The sequence below is a fragment of the Sminthopsis crassicaudata genome, chromosome 5 (assembly GCF_048593235.1).
Source record: "Sminthopsis crassicaudata isolate SCR6 chromosome 5, ASM4859323v1, whole genome shotgun sequence".
NCBI classification, from domain to species: Eukaryota; Metazoa; Chordata; class Mammalia; order Dasyuromorphia; family Dasyuridae; genus Sminthopsis; species Sminthopsis crassicaudata.
The window spans coordinates 61,094,478-61,110,785 of record NC_133621.1 but is presented as its reverse complement, the minus strand read 5'-3'; the positions used below and the strand labels follow the sequence as shown (position 1 = coordinate 61,110,785).

Genomic DNA, 16,308 nt, shown 5'->3' with positions numbered 1-16,308 from the left:
GGATGAGAAATACAAACATACCTAGAATCAAGATGAACTAAAAAGCTTTGTCAAGCCACTGAAACAAGCAGAGAGGAGAAAGAGACAGGTTCTTTTTTACAAAAGCAATTAAAAAGAATTTGCTGCCCCAATAGAATCAAGGTCCTGTCACTTAAGCTGATTACTTGTAAGGCTTAAACCTCTTAGCTCTTCTCTGTTTGGGTAAGAGCTGTCACCGAGAGCTACAGATGCCGATGGCAGTCAACCATCGACTGCAGAGGGCCTTTCCTTAGTCTCTTAGCTATTAATGCCAAAACCAAGACCCCATCAAATTTGTTATTATATTTAATATATGTATGTAGGTGTGTATATATATATATATACATATATATATATATATATATATATATATATATGTGTGTGTGTGTGTGTGTTCACACATAGAGGCATGTGTTTAGAATATATAGGAACATATGACAATTAGCATATATTGTATCTAGTGTGTATATATACCCCTATGCAACATGCAGAAGTACACAGGCATATGCACACATAAATAATTATGTCTTGTACTATATATATATATATATATGCACTCACACACATATCACATATACATATATTTATATATATATACACACACACATATACAATTGTAGGTGTGTATATAAACTGTCTCAAAGGCAGCGCTCATTTAGTTGATGGAGATGTAGGCTCAAAGCCACAAAGATCTAGATTCAAATGATACCTATAGGCTATGTCAAGTCATTCATTTCAGAACTCTGGGCAGCTCTCTACAACTGTAAGTGAAAAGGTGCTGACTTCCATTGAGAGCAGGAGTTCTGGCACCAGAAAGTTTGCTATACCAAAGGAATCCCGGATCTATTATTTTGTAAATAACTATATTCCTCACTGCCAATAGGATACAAGCCCGTGATGGGCAGGAAATGTTTCATTTCTGTCTTTATATCACCAACACCTAAGACAGAGTCAACACTTAATCAATGTGTATTGACTGAGTGAGGGCAGGGGAATGAAAAACACTGGGTGTACCTCCCTAAGGCTCCACAGCTCAATTAGCCTTTTCTTTTTTTGGAAGAGACCACAGTCTTCTAGCTGGTGTTATTCACAAATTGTTTCTCTGAGATGGTTGCAGATTTTCAAAACATAGTGCCAGGGATTAAACAATCTTGCTCACCCTGAAATGCTGCTTTGTATCAACTGAATAGGAGAGTTGTAGGAGATAGAGGACAATGCTTTTATTCACTTTTTTGTCTAACTCATCTCCCCAACTCTGGCTCATCTGGCTTAGAGGACCACGAAAAATATTCTCCCTCATATGTTAGGATTACTAAGTGAGAACTCGGGTTGTCTGGACAGTGACAAGGTGAGAATTCAGGTTTTCTGGACAATTACAAGGTGAGAACTCAGGTTGACTTGATAGAGGGGGCAAGCTCATTGGCTGGGGTGGTTCTTCCCAGAAGCCCTTGCATTATCCCACGCCCATTCTCTGGGAGAATAAAAGAGAGGACTCCCAGAGATTAAAAAAGAAGACTCTGAATTGCATCAGGCTTGACGGGGCTCTCTGCAGGAAGGGAAGTCACTTCTTTGGACAAGAGTTAACAGCAACTGCCTGGAGACAACGGTTCGCTACAGGAAGAAGAATCTGTATGAGAGATTTGAGTAGACACAGCAGATCTCTTCCCAGAGAGCGATCCGGCAGCTTCTGGAGACGACAGCTCGCTACAATTGGCGCCCGAACAGGGACAGACACAGTCCTGATTCCAGTGGAAAAGCTTCCGATCTAGATCTCAGTCTCTCTGACCCAGAACCGTGAGTAACGAGAAAACTTTGTTAAAGATTAAGTGAGCGTGCTAATAGATAAATAAGGAACTTAAACTTGTTAAGGGCTAAACCAGGAATCTCTTATAGCTGAAATGGGGCAGATGTTAGCTATATTCAATCCCTGGACCTCAGCCGACTCATCCCCAGCCCCAGAAGCAACCTCAGCTCCACCCCCATTCAGGAGTGGTACTATAGAGAGTATAATCAAGATAATTGCGGAGCAGAGTTTACTTGTAACCTGGGTACAGATTGCTAAACTCTTGGCTGCATTAAGACGCACATCCCCTTGGTTCTTAGAGGAAGAAAAGATAGATGTAGATAAATGGAAGCTAGTGGGATATGAAATGAAAGAATTTCAAGCAAAAAATGGGCCTCGTTCAATTTCTGCAGAAGTATTTTATATCTACAACATAGTTCAATTAGCCTTAAACTATCAAGCAAGTTGTAGGAGAAGGAAAAGTTCTAAAAATGAACAGAGGAGGAAGTGTGAGGAAAAAAGGAAAGATCAAGATCTTTCCCTAGAGCAAGAGGATTTAAATGAAGAATTATGGTATGATTCTCTTGAAGAAGCTTCAACCCTGCCTAGAGAACAGATTATTGACAGGCCCACATCAACCCTACCTTCAGAGATGGAGGAAGAAAGAGGGGAAGAGGCAGAAACACAAACAGAATTGCCTGTGAAGAAGCCTAAGCCTATGACAAGATTAGAAAAAGCATTGGTTAAAGCTAAGAGAGAAGGACAGGATATAAGTGATTTTATACATGCATATCCTGTGATTGAAGAGATTGACTCTGTAGGTAAAAAAAGGAGGAGATATGCACCTTTAGATTTGAATAAAATTAAGGATTTGAAAAAAGGTTGTACCCTTTATGGGGCTACATCAGCTTATGTCAAAATGTTACTAGATGGTTTGTCTTATGAAGTCCTAACCCCGAATGATTGGAAATCCATAGCAAGGACATGTCTGGAACCTGGAGAAAATTTATTATGGCTTTCGGAATTTCATGAATTATGTAAAATTCAAGTCAGATGCAATTTGGAAATAGGAGTTAACACACAATTCACTTTTGAGCACTTAGCTGGTGAAGGTCAGTATGGAGAGAATTCAGAACAGATTATTTATACCATGACAATATATGAACAAATTGCTAAGGCTGCAATAAAAGCTTGGGGTGTCCTTCCTGGACAGAAAGATCGTGGAGAGGCTTTCACTAAAATACAGCAAGGTCCCAATGAACCTTTTGCAGATTTTGTGGGACGTTTGCAAACTGCTGTCAAAAGAACTATTGGAGAAAATTCAGCTACAGAAATAATGACCAGACATCTGGCTAAGGAAAATGCCAATGAGATTTGCAAAGGAATTATATGGGGATTAGACAAAGATGCTCCTTTAGAGGAGATCATAAGACGTTGTGCTACAGTGGGAACAAATGCTTTTTACACCCGGACAATGATGAATGTGGAAAGACAGGGTCCCTCCTGGCAAGGGCCTTCTAGAGAAACTCGGCAATGTTTTCAATGTGGAAAAATTGGGCATCTAAGAGCTCAGTGTAGGTATGGAGATACAGTGAGAAGACAGGGTGAAAGAAGACCTAAAACCCCATGTCCAAAATGCAACAGAGGACTCCATTGGGCATCAGAGTGTAGAATAATTCAGGGAAATAGGATGAGGGGCCCAGGTCCAGGGCCCCAGGCAAAAAAGACTTGGGGCATGATGGCAGCTGATGTTACACCCAAAGAACCTTTAGAAGGCCAGGACTCTGATTTAATCAACCAGCAGAAAAGCAATCACATGGCAGAAAGGGATTACCCAATCAGTGAACCAAAAGGCAATCAGATTGCAAAAATGGATTACACTTGGGAAGAATACAGGCCTTTTAAACCAATAGGGCTGTGTCCAGTGCAAACAATTCCAATGTGATTGCCAGATGATGAGAAGAGATTTAGAAAGTGGTAAATAGAAGGTAATTAGGTTAACTGCCTGGGAGAGAGGGTTTGCTTGTATTTCTTCAGCAGGAGAAGGAATCAGATGGGTGCCAACGAGTCATATTCGCCTTATCCATCAGAGAGAGACAGAAAAAGAGAAAGACCTCAAAATAAAGGAGAAGATCTAAGAAACATCTGACACTGAAAGAGCATGGATAATAAGAAGACTGTTAAAGAACTTTAAAACCAGCAGGAATCATTGGACTTCCTCACACAAGATGAGACTAATGGACAATGGACTTATGGACATTTATAAATTTTCAATTTATGATTATGTTATATACTTCTAGCATGTGTTATGTTACTATGTTACTATGTGCATATGTAATTTATGTAATTATCTGTAATACTTCCCATATTGATGGATTTATGTTTCAAGGTCATGACTGTCCTATGTTCTAAATCAAAAGAAAGGGGGAGATGTTAGGATTACTAAGTGAGAACTCGGGTTGTCTGGACAGTGACAAGGTGAGAATTCAGGTTTTCTGGACAATTACAAGGTGAGAACTCAGGTTGACTTGATAGAGGGGGCAAGCTCATTGGCTGGGGTGGTTCTTCCCAGAAGCCCTTGCATTATCCCACGCCCATTCTCTGGGAGAATAAAAGAGAGGACTCCCAGAGATTAAAAAAGAAGACTCTGAATTGCATCAGGCTTGACGGGGCTCTCTGCAGGAAGGGAAGTCACTTCTTTGGACAAGAGTTAACAGCAACTGCCTGGAGACAACGGTTCGCTACAGGAAGAAGAATCTGTATGAGAGATTTGAGTAGACACAGCAGATCTCTTCCCAGAGAGTGATCCGGCAGCTTCTGGAGACGACAGCTCGCTACACTCATATACAGTTAAACCATCTGAAAAAAAAAATAGCACTGATGCAACAAACTCAGTCTAGGAGATAAGCTAAACCCAATGAAGTGATGAATCTTTTGGGTTAATAAAGGCAGAAAAATGCAATCTAGACTTTGAGCTGCCAGAGACCTCAGAAGTGTTCTAGTCCATCTCTTTTATTTTACAAAGGAGGAAACAGACCTGGGAGATTAAGTAATGTGCAAAAAACTAAAAGGGAGGAAACATCTTCTCAATTTTTCTGAATCTAGAGTCCTGTTTTTTTACTCTTAGACATTATCTTAAGATATAGAGACTTTACTAGCCAGAAAGACTCAATTGTGTGTGCCACAGAGGATTATTCTTCATAAGATTACAGATTTAGAGCCAAAAGTGATATCTGAAATCAGGTCAGAATCCTGAATTCACAACTCAGGGAGGTGAAGTTCTAGAGACTTGACCCCCTTGTGGTGTCCTTGCTAGCATGCTGGACCTGAAATCAGAAAGCTGAGAGTTCAAATTCTGCCTGCATTCTAGGCAAAATCACTTGGATCACAGCAGAAATTGCTTCCTCATCTCTAAAGTGAGGGTGGTAACAGGACCTCCCTACAGGGTAATTGGGAGAATCAGATGAGATTATAGCACCCCTAAAGAATTTTGCAAACCTTTGGGCGCTACATAAATGGGAACTAGACTAAACAGCAGAGACATCACCTCGCAAAGATCCATGTAATCAAAGCTATGACTTTTTCAGCCATGGTATCTGGCTGTGAAGGCTAAACTATAAGGCGCGCTGAGTGCCAAAGAATCAATGCTTTCAAATCTTGTTGCTAAAGAAGACTTTTGAGTTCCTTGGACAGCCACGAGGTCCAATAACGAGGTCAATTTTTCAAGAAATTATTTCAGACTATTCACTGGAAAGTCAAATGCTGAAGCTGAAGCTGAAATACTTTGGCCATATAATGAAAAGAACTTGATGATGGGAAAAAATGAAGGTAAAAGGAAAAGGAGATAACAGAAGAAGAGATGGATAGAAAACATCATGGAAGCAAAGAGCATGAACTCAGACAACCTTTGAAAAATAGAGGAACATAGAAGGACCCAAAGTGCTATGATCCAGAGGATCATAAAAAGTCTCTGATGTGAGACCAAATGACTGAAACAACAACAAAATTATTATGAATTCTTCTAGGGCAAGGATAGGTCAGAATTTATGAGTGTTTAGTCTTGTCTAATGCCATATCTACATAGTTTCCAGTCAACCACCAAGCATACTGGTTGATTTAGGGTAACTATCTTTTTATTTTTATTGATTTATAATATGAAAGTTTTTAATTTTCCCCAATGTGGAGTAATTAGAAATATACAATCTCTCCTACATTAAAATGTCCACAAGATCTATCAAGGCCCTGAGAATATGATTCTCAAGGATTAAATCCATGAGAATTGCTGACCAAAAAAGGTGGAATTAACTGTGTTGCTCAGAGAGCCTTTATCAATGGAAAGAGAAAAGGGATATATTACTTTCTTATCTATTTTCAAAGGAAAAACTCTAGTTCCAGCCCTCATCACCACTTGTTTGGACTAGTGCAATAGTTTCCTTAATCCTGATGCAAGTTTTTTGTTTTTGTTTTTTTTTTTCCCCAGCAGCCTTTACATATCCAAAGGGCTTGTGCCATTTGAGAACGTTGTTCATACCAATGACTCTGTTCTGCTCACTTTGCCAATATTCCTACACTTCTCTGAACTCTTCATATTCATCTTTTCTTACAGGGGCCATAGGGATCCCCAAACAGCCCTCTAAATAGCTAGGACAAACTGACAGAGAATCACAGACCAAAGTTTCTTGGTGGCTCATTGGCCTTTCACAGTCTCCAAAGTATTCAGAAAGAGCTACATCAAAGCTAAGAGCTCGTAAGCCTTCTCATATAGGCTCTTCTAAACAAATTCCATTTTAAGACTTGCTGATGAGATTTTCCTTCCTATCTCACACAATCCAGTCAAACTTAAAGGCCACATTTTCTCCATCAGCTAAGCTTATTCTGTTTGGGTCTTTTGAATTTCCCATAAGAGAAAGATGAAAGATTAAAAAACAAAAACAAAAAACCACTGGGCAGGATGAAAGAGAGATGACATGGTAGAAATGAGAAAGGCTTCAACTGGATAACTCAGGAAGAGAGACTGAGGCCGACGACTTTGTGCAGCTCTGTCTCACTGAAACCCACTTCACACATAAGTCAAGACATCACCTGTGAGGTCACTGGGAACAACAATAAGAAGCCTGTGCGTCAGTCACCTTAGAACTCATACCTGTAGTTCCCGCATCTGACGGAGCTGGAGCCGCAGTTCCGACACGTTTCGCCTCATGTCATACAGGCTCATTTGGATTGCTGTTGAACCAGCTGGTGGTGGCTGACTGAAGAGTACATTAGACTCCTGAGAAATCTTCCCCCCAGAAACATGAGGGGTTCCTGTAAGAAGAGCACCAGAGATGGCTTAGTATATCACAAAATAAAAATCCAGTTGCATCGCTCCCCTTCCTGGCACAGGGAGCTGAAAGGAGCAATGAAAAGAGCACTGGCGCACAGTAAGGGTTTAATAAATGCTTGGTCATTCATTAATTCATTTGAAAAGTGAACCCTGGGTTCAAATTCTGGGTTTGCCATTTGCCAGCTGTGTGATGCTGGGGCTAAATTTACTCATCTATAAAATGAAGGATCCTCTCCCTAAAAGGTCCCTTTTAGAGATAAATCTATAATCCCACATCCAATGTAGGGGGTATAAGTAATTCCACAAATATGTCTTACAAAATTAGGGAACAGGAATTGAATCTGTCATTTCATCAATAAAGGGACTTCCTGAGGTGAGTAACCATGTGGGTCTATATCCTCTCTATAGCTTATGGTCTTGAAAAGTTACCTACATCCCTGCAGGGTTAAATTAAGCCCAAAGTCAAACAGACAATAATATTATCAAAGGTGGGACTACTTACTTAGATATTTGTAGCTTCCAAACTAGTTCTCTATCTGCTATATTAAACAAAATCATAATAATAAAAAACTCTGATATCCCACAAACTCTCTATATTTATCTATATATGCATATATACACACATACACATGCATATACATACACATATATGATGTGTGTGTATATGTATCCATATCTATCTATATATATGTGTGTGTGTATATCTATCTATGTCTATATCTACCTATATATATTTATGTTTGTACATAACCTTCTGCACTGCTTGTATACCCTGCAGTTTTGGTCAGTCACACTGGCAGAACTAAAAAGAAACTTCAAGAAACACTTCCAGAATGGCAAATAATAGAAGAGAAGATGTGGTCAATGACTCAGTCCTCTCCTAAGAGGAGAAGAAGGCACAATCTTAAATTCTCTGCCAATCTTCTCAAGTTATCTCACACCTGTTGCTTTCTCCTCTGCAGTGATCATATCAATCAACATGTATTTATGTTCCAAGTGATGGGAGTTGAAGTCCCTTTAAGATTCCTTTCTAATTGCCCAACCCAGGCTGACCTTGATTCACAAATCCTGGTCAAAGGCACCCTTTGAATATCCGGGCTCAGCCCCCACCCTCAGCTCAGCTTCCCCCAGCCCTCACCTGATCTGAGCTAACTGAAAAGCCCGCCGAGAACTTAGGGGTACCACCCATCATCTTTTGGGTATAAAAGAGGTGAGCCGGAACGCCCTCATTGCAGGAGCCATCCCAGCCAACACATGGTATCCTTCTGGTCATGTAGGGGTTCCTGCTCGCCCAGCGGCCACCTTTGGCCCTGGTGTCTTTCTAACTTAACTTTACTTCCAAATTCCTACAATAAACCTTTTTATTTATCAATCTAGGTGTTCGGGCCTGTAAATTCGTTTTACAGGGGACACTGTGCCTCATGGGATTATCTATGCGCTCAGAAATGGGGTTCCCCCTTTCCTTTCCCTCATTACAAGCACACAGTGATTCACTGTACAGGACCTTAACTTCAGAACTAAATGAGATTTCAGAGGTTATTAAGTCTAAAGACTCCATGATTTTACAGATCATACTGCCCATAAATACCTGAGGTAGAATTCAAACTGAACTCCAAGTCTAGGGTTTGCCCCCCCCCCCCCCCAATTATGTATTTTGTAAGCATTCTCTTGAGAGCTCAGAGATTGATCAAGGTGATCCTGAGTCCCGATTTTAAAATACTTGCAAAGATCTTGAGAAAGGGAGTCTATATTTGGGAGTTGGAAGGAGGTGGCAATGTCTGGACTGGCTAGGAGTTCAGGAATAATTCATTCTACAGTTAAAAGGAAGTGTTCTCTCCCCATTCCTTTCCCTCAAACCCCTCCAGAAAACAATATAGTCTTAAGGAAAAGGCCAGCAGAACAGTCTGTGAGTCAGATTAATCACACCCACGCCCACGCCCCTGAATGGACTTTTCTGTTCCCTTTCCTGTAAAGGGCAGAGTTGAAGCTTTTAAATAGGCCAAAGCCTCCCAGCAGTAATTACTCCATATCAGTTTATCTCTCACACCCTTCTCCTTTCCAGACAGGACCTAGAGAATAGGCAGCACTTGGGTCTGTCAGATTTTCCTCCTCATCTTGTACAACACAGAAAAATTTAAAAGACAATTTCTTCCAGCAGCTAAATTGAAAATTCCCCCTGAATGAGGGAATTTGCTCATAGACTGTCCTTATACTCATTTACTAGTTAGAAACTTGTCCTGGAACCACAAAACAAAACCAAAGTGGACAGGACACCCAGTTCCCTATCCACTTAAATCTTACCAAAGCAAGATGGGGACTCCTCTTTCCTAGAATAATGTCTCTTGGGAGGAGAGGACTTTGCAGAAAGAGGCAGAGGGGCCTGGAGTGGATAAGCTGCTCTAATGAGTATGTTTAATGTTTCTTATATAAAACCAAATCTGTCCTTTTTGTCCCCCCCACTCCCACTCCATACTTTTCTTCAATTTCTATTCGTCGTTCCTCCTTCTGTCTTCTGACTTTCAAGGTCTCTTCTACTTCTAAATCTTATGATTTTTAAATATTTTCTCATTTTCTGATCACAGAGAATAATTCAAATGTAATCTTAATTTGGTTTTCCCTCTATGTCTTAAAAGCAGAAAACTCCTAAGCACCATTTTAATTGTGTCATTTGATGGAAGAGTGGTTTGGGGGTCTATTTGGTGTTTTTGGCCAGGGATGGTTATGCATTTTACCTGTTTTTGTGTCACTGAATGCCCCTTATTCTATGGTACCTTCCATTAAAGGGTTTTTGAGATCTTGAAAGTCACAATTTTTCATTTCGTTGTCCTGACCAAGCTATGTCTCTTATATTGGTCACACTCCAAAAATTACTTAGTATTTGTTTTCTGTTGAATAGGTTGCCAAGGTATCACTCCACAAAAATTAATATTCTGGCATAAAAGAAAAGGAAATGATTCCAAGTTGGGTTTTGCTCAGTGACCCGGCTAAAAAAAAAAAAAACTACCACAAATCCATGATTCCTGCACCCAAAGCTGCCTGACAATCCTTTTGTTCATTCTTTATTGGTTCCTATCACATTCCCCGAAGAAGTACTTCCAAGTACTCTTCTCAAGTCTCAACCACAGACCTGACTTCTGAATTCTCACCAGATGACCTGGTTTCCTACTTTACTGAGATCAAGGCCAACTGAGTTAAATTCTTTTCAAAAGGTTTTGGTCTCACTCCATCTCAATTTCTTCCTTTGATTCTCCTTTCCTGACCTCTATCAAAGAGAAGTAGCCTTCTTCTTCGGGAAGCAAAAGGTCCCACCTGTGCTCTTGATCCACTGTCCTGCCACCTGGCAACATGGTGCAACAACACCGGCTTCTAAGATATAAGTATTTTTATGTGTCATCCCAAAACTTACTTGACCTTCCAAGTCCTAGGAACCTTAGAGGGTCTAAAAAATGATCACTGCTACGGCTTCTTCCAACCCCACCCCTACCTCTCATAAAACCTGACTTTGTTTCCCATTTCTTTTCCTCTCTTTTTCTCCATTTTTCCTTTCTACCTTAAAACATTCTTAGGTCTCCTTTTTTATTCTTGAAAGGTTCTTTGATCTCTTCAAAGCAGGTACTCCCTGCATTAATGCACAGTGTAATCCATTCATGTCTTCTCATCCTGTACAACTTCTGAACAGGTTTCCTTATAATTCTAAATCTTTCAGGGACAGGGCAAATCCAACTTACCGAGAGCCATTCTTTGGATCGCTTGATGTCGAATGAATATCAATGGAGCACACTGGCTCTGATGGTTTTACCTTTCATTCTTGCCACATGACTTAGCCTACTTTCTTTTCTGGTAGTATATCATTATGATTACTTCTTTTATGTAGCTATCTAGTGCTGGTCTTGGTTGATGATTCACTGTGACCTAAGGCATCCACCATGCACTTCTCCACAGCATTTTGGGTGACACTCAACTTAAGTTTTTGGAGAATCTGCTATTGTTTGGTCTACAGCCACATAGCATCATTGAAAGAATACTGTTCTTTTAGCTTAATTTTTTTAAGAAAAAAAAAAAAAGACCTTTCCTTGACCTAGAACAAATTTATTTGCCAACCTATTAGAGTCAGGTCCCTTTTTGTTCTATATCTACATCCCCATGACTATCTTCTACTTGTCAACCCAAGCCTACTTCTCCTGATGGGCACAGTGTTTAAATACCTTGAGGATATGTTTTAACAAAGACAAGCAGCTAATTAATGTCTAACAATACTGATCAAATTGCCAGGCTTCAGGAAGAGTGTTTTAATTGGAAAAGAGATCTGATTTAGAAAAGTTATAAATAAACCATAAGTTTGGGAACCAAACAATCAAGGAAGGGGCACTGGATTTACTTATCCTAAAAGATAGAAAGATGGAAGATGAAATGGGGCAAGTTTCCATTGTTAATTCACCCCTTGGAGGATGGCTGAACTCTTTTGGATTCCCCACTGGATTTAAACAATCAGAATATTGGTAAATAGTCCCTTTGGGCATCATCAGTTAGTTCCGAGATGACTTCCCATAGGATAAGTGTTGAGGCTATCAATTTACCACCCACCATTCTCTTAAAACTCAAGAATTATTTGAACATGTGATAAGGATGCAGGAGGCATTGTAACTCCTTTATATGGATTTCCTCCATCCTCACCCCTTCCATAATACACAAGCTACACAAAATAAGAACAGAGGAAATGTCCTCCTGAGTCAGAGCCATGGATCACTCAGCACAGCATCCCATCTCTGACACTGACTGTCAAAAGATGTGCAGTGGGAAAGCAGGATGCCTTCTTTAACCTTTAACTGGAAAGGTCAACTTCAAAGGTGCTGAGGAAAAAAAAACAAGGCAGTCTTTCTAGCTAATGTATGATTATTGCTTTTTCAGTGATACATGGAACCTGAAGGAGTTATGTCCAAAAGAACAGAATAACATAAGCACTTTGGCTTTTGCCATCATCTTGAATTGAAATATTAAATTCCATTTCATCTAAATGGGAAATCAAAGTAATTGATGTGCCTGGTTATGCACCAAAGGCCAAATTACTCAGAACCCAGAAATAAGTACAATATTAGAAAAGACGGGAAAAAAGGGCTAGTCTTCTACCCCATCCCTGCTACCATCTGTGATTCCCTAATGGGCATAAAGGAGACAAAATTTAATTTACATTTGGACAAATTCAACAAGTGTACTGGGTTTGCTTGGGACCTTCTTTATTTCACTATCCCCAATACCTCAAGGATTTCTTAAGTTTTTTTTCCTATTAGGGATCCCCTTGGCAGCCTGGGGAAGCCTAAGAACTCTTTTTGAGAATAATGTTTCTAAATGCAATATAAATATATGATAACACACATATGTATATATACACCTATCTTGTTTCTTTGTCTCTCTACATACACACACACACATACTAGACACATATATACCTAATGGTGACTCTCTAGAACTGGGGATAGAGAAGAGAAGGAAAAAAAAAAAAGAAATTTACATGATAATCTTGTTATATATTTGAAGGAATAGCAAGTAGTACATAGCAGATTTGAAATGCTTGTTTTAGTCTATAAATTAAAAATAAAACAAATTTAAATGTATAAATTAAATATATAAGATTACAAAGGAAAAATAATGGCATTTAAATATAGTTATTCTAAATCTAAGGCTATAGCTATAGAAATAAAAAAAATCAATTACACAGACCTCAGGTTAAGAACCTACCTATCTAAAGGCAGCCAGTGGCAAATTTCACTATACTAGGACTAATCAGAGTCAAAGGCCAAGCTGGTGAGGGCAGATGCCTTTATTTCTATGGATGCCTTTCCAGGTACTCCCATGCCCTGCCCACTGAAGGGCATGTTGTATCAAAAGACGCCCCCTCCATTTCCTATTAATGCATTTGTCTCACCCTTAAACCCATATCCTCTTTTTATGATTTCAAATTTGGATCAGTAGGGTGGTGAGGAATGGGGGAGGAACCTTAGTGGTGACCAGCATTTATTTCCAAGAGAAGTAATTTCTGGACACTAGCAAACAAGGCCCCTGGAAGTAAAGGTTCCTTGCAATTTCTCTGTCTCCAGAGGTAGTATTAAAACTATTATTATTATTATAATATTCTCAAAGATAAAATATCCTTAATTCTATTTTTGGATTCCTAGTACTTGGTACATAGTATAGTCTTAACAAGTGTTTGTTTCTTTCTTCAGTCCATTATTCATTCACTCATGATTTTCTTTACAAATTAAATCTCTTTCTAAGTACTGGGAAGAAAATGAAAAGAAGGAACTATTTGAAGGGAGAGAACAAGCACTTGTTAAGCATTATTTTCTAGGTACTGTACTAAACATTTTACAAATGTCCCATAACAACTCTGGGAAGTAGGTACTGCTATTATCCTCCATCCCCATAGAGGAGGAAATTGAGAGCAGAAAGAGGCCACACAGCTAGTATATGTTTAAACTCTAGATCTGAACTCAGGTCATTTAGATTTTAGACTCAGCTCTCTAGCTGTTGCACCACCAGCTGCCATATGAGTTGATTAACAAAAAACAAAAAAAAAAAAAAAAAAAAAAAAAAAAACTAGGGAAAGGAGCCTTGTTAGTGTCTATTGTCACCAAGAACAGAAACAAAATCATTCTTTTCAGACTTTAAAGCCTTACTAGAGCTTTAAAATGATAACACAGCAAGTGACAAGTCTCTGTGTGGAGGTACATAGATCATCTGTCCTTGTCCCAGTGCTGGGAGATCATGATCATAAGAATAATCTGCATTTCTTTACTCTTTAAAGGATTAACAAAGTGCTTTCTTCACAGCAACTCAATTACTTAAGCAGTCAAAGTGGGTATTATCCACATTTTTCATAGGAGGAAAACTAAGTCTTAGAGTTATATGATTTGTTTGTGGGTTACATAGCTAATATTAGACCGAGTTTTCCTTAATCCAAGTGTGGTATTTTCTCCACTAGTTTATGTGACCTCAACTTCAACTTGAACTCAAATTAACTTAAAATCAAATATTATATATTTATATTTAGACACACATATATGCATACATCATATGTATGTGTACACAACACAGACAGAGAGAGAAAGAGACAGAGAGACAAAGACAGAGACAGATCACAAACTGATTTTATCCATGGACGGAGCTCCTTCTAAGGAATTTCCTTTACCAATTCAGATTAGCCACTTCTCTGCCTCTTCTAGTCTTAAGGAGCTTCCTAGGAAAGCTGGGAAGTTGGCGTGACCAGTTCACGTAGCCCATATGACTCAGAGGCAACACCTGGACCCTGATCTTTCTGACACTGAAGCTAGCTCTCTATCCACTGTAGCATGGTGCCTTTCACAAAACTAACAATCAGATATCATTTGAAATTCATTCCCATAAGTTGAGTTAGAAGACTTGACTTTGACCTGGTTGTTGTTGTTGTTTTTTTTTTTTTCTTTAAACTGGCAGAAGAATTTATTAAAGGCAAATTAAAATCAAGGATGATAGAATCAGATTGACAGAGATAGAAGAAATCTCGGAAATCATTTAGAGCCCAGTTTCTTAAACCGTGGTTTGTGACCCTATATAGGATTTCATAACTGAATGTGGGGGTCACAAATATATGATTTATTATCAGTAAATGTTTGCTTTGTATACCTATTTTTATATACCTATGTACTCAAGGTCACATAAAATTTCTTGGGCAAAAAAGGATCATGAGTGGAAAAAGTTTAAGAAGCCTTCCTCTGGTCTAGTCCCCCAGGGCCCTCCTAATGTTTCTGAAACTACACCACACCTGTGAGTACCAGCCTGTGCCAGGCTGGCCCTCCTGCCAGCTCACCCAACCACAGGTGAATACTCTCAGAGTACCATCATAGCCCAGCAATGACCTCAGGCCATATTTACAGAAGGAGAGAGGAGCTGTAAAGAAAGTTGTAAAACTACTGGATGGGACCAGAGTCAGTGAAGTATGATGGACAGTGCAGTGGACCAGGACATCTGTCCCCTCTGGAAATGACTGCAATGGAAGTGAGAACATCACATGACCTCTCTCAATTTCCATTTTCCCACCTGTAATGGAGGGGCTGTGCAGTAAAATCAACAGTGTGGAATTTTTGAATAAAAATTTGTCTTTTAAAACATTATTCTGAGAAGGGGTTCACAGGCTTCACTACACTGCCTAAGGAGTCCATGATACAGAAAAGATGAAAACCCCCTAAATTAGGTGATCCCTTTCCAGTCAAACATTCTATGATCCTATTTGTAAGTCCTTGCTATACTAGCCAACTGGGGACAAAGTTTTGGCAGACCCTCCTCCAACAGTCCTGGATTGGGAGACATGGGACATCTTTAAGATTTTAATTTTAAAAATCTTTTAAGATTTTCATGAAAAACAAAATAAAAAAACAATAAAAGTAACTTATTAAGAAAACAATCAACTTTCATGTGTTTAGGTGAAAGCAATTAGGTTGTCTTGGGAAACCCCTAGATTGGAATCAGAAGTCTTGGGTTTAAATCTCAACTTGCTTACTTGTTTGTATTGGCATCTCAGTTTTTTCATCAGTAAAGTTGGACCAGATCGGGACTTCTTAAACTTTTTCAATTCATGACTTTTTTTTTTAATCTGAAAGATTTTTATATGATCCTGGGAATTTGAGGTATACAAATAAATCTCTGATAATAAATCAAAATTTCTGGACCTCCACATTCAGTTATGAGACTCCATATGGGGTTACAAACTACAATTTAAGAAGCTGGGGACTTCATAACCTCTAGGTAATATGGTCACAGATTTAAAATTAGAAGGAACCTGTTTCAGAGGACAAGTGCCTTATCCAAGGCCACTCTGATAATAAACAAAGTTGGAACTTGAAGTTGGGTCATCTGCTCAGAAATCCAACACCCTTTCTGTTTCATTACTTTGGTCTCTTTGATCTACAGATCCTAGAAGTATTTATCACAAATGGACCAGGTAGGTGGCACGGGATATAGAACACTGATCCTGGAATCTAGAGAACCTGAGTTCAAATTTGACCTCAGACACTTACTAGATGTATAAATCTGGGCAAGTTACTTACCCCGGATTGCCTCCAAAAAAACAAGCATACACCATCCCCCCAACACTCCCCCAGTTCTTTGACTTGTATTCTCTTGCTTCTCTGTAGGATCCTGCGCCTCTATC

At 39.2% G+C, this 16,308-nt stretch overlaps 1 protein-coding gene across 14 annotated transcripts in view; it reads right to left on the bottom strand.

The window, feature by feature from the left end:
- KIAA1217 (KIAA1217 ortholog) overlaps positions 1–16,308 on the bottom strand; it is a 607,564-nt gene that overhangs the window by 47,220 nt on the left and 544,036 nt on the right. For all 14 annotated transcript variants that reach the window (XM_074266937.1, XM_074266938.1, XM_074266939.1 and 11 more), the window contains one exon: positions 6,945–7,105. In XM_074266937.1, the coding sequence (XP_074123038.1) occupies positions 6,945–7,105 (161 nt within the window). The remainder of the gene's footprint in view (positions 1–6,944; positions 7,106–16,308) is intronic.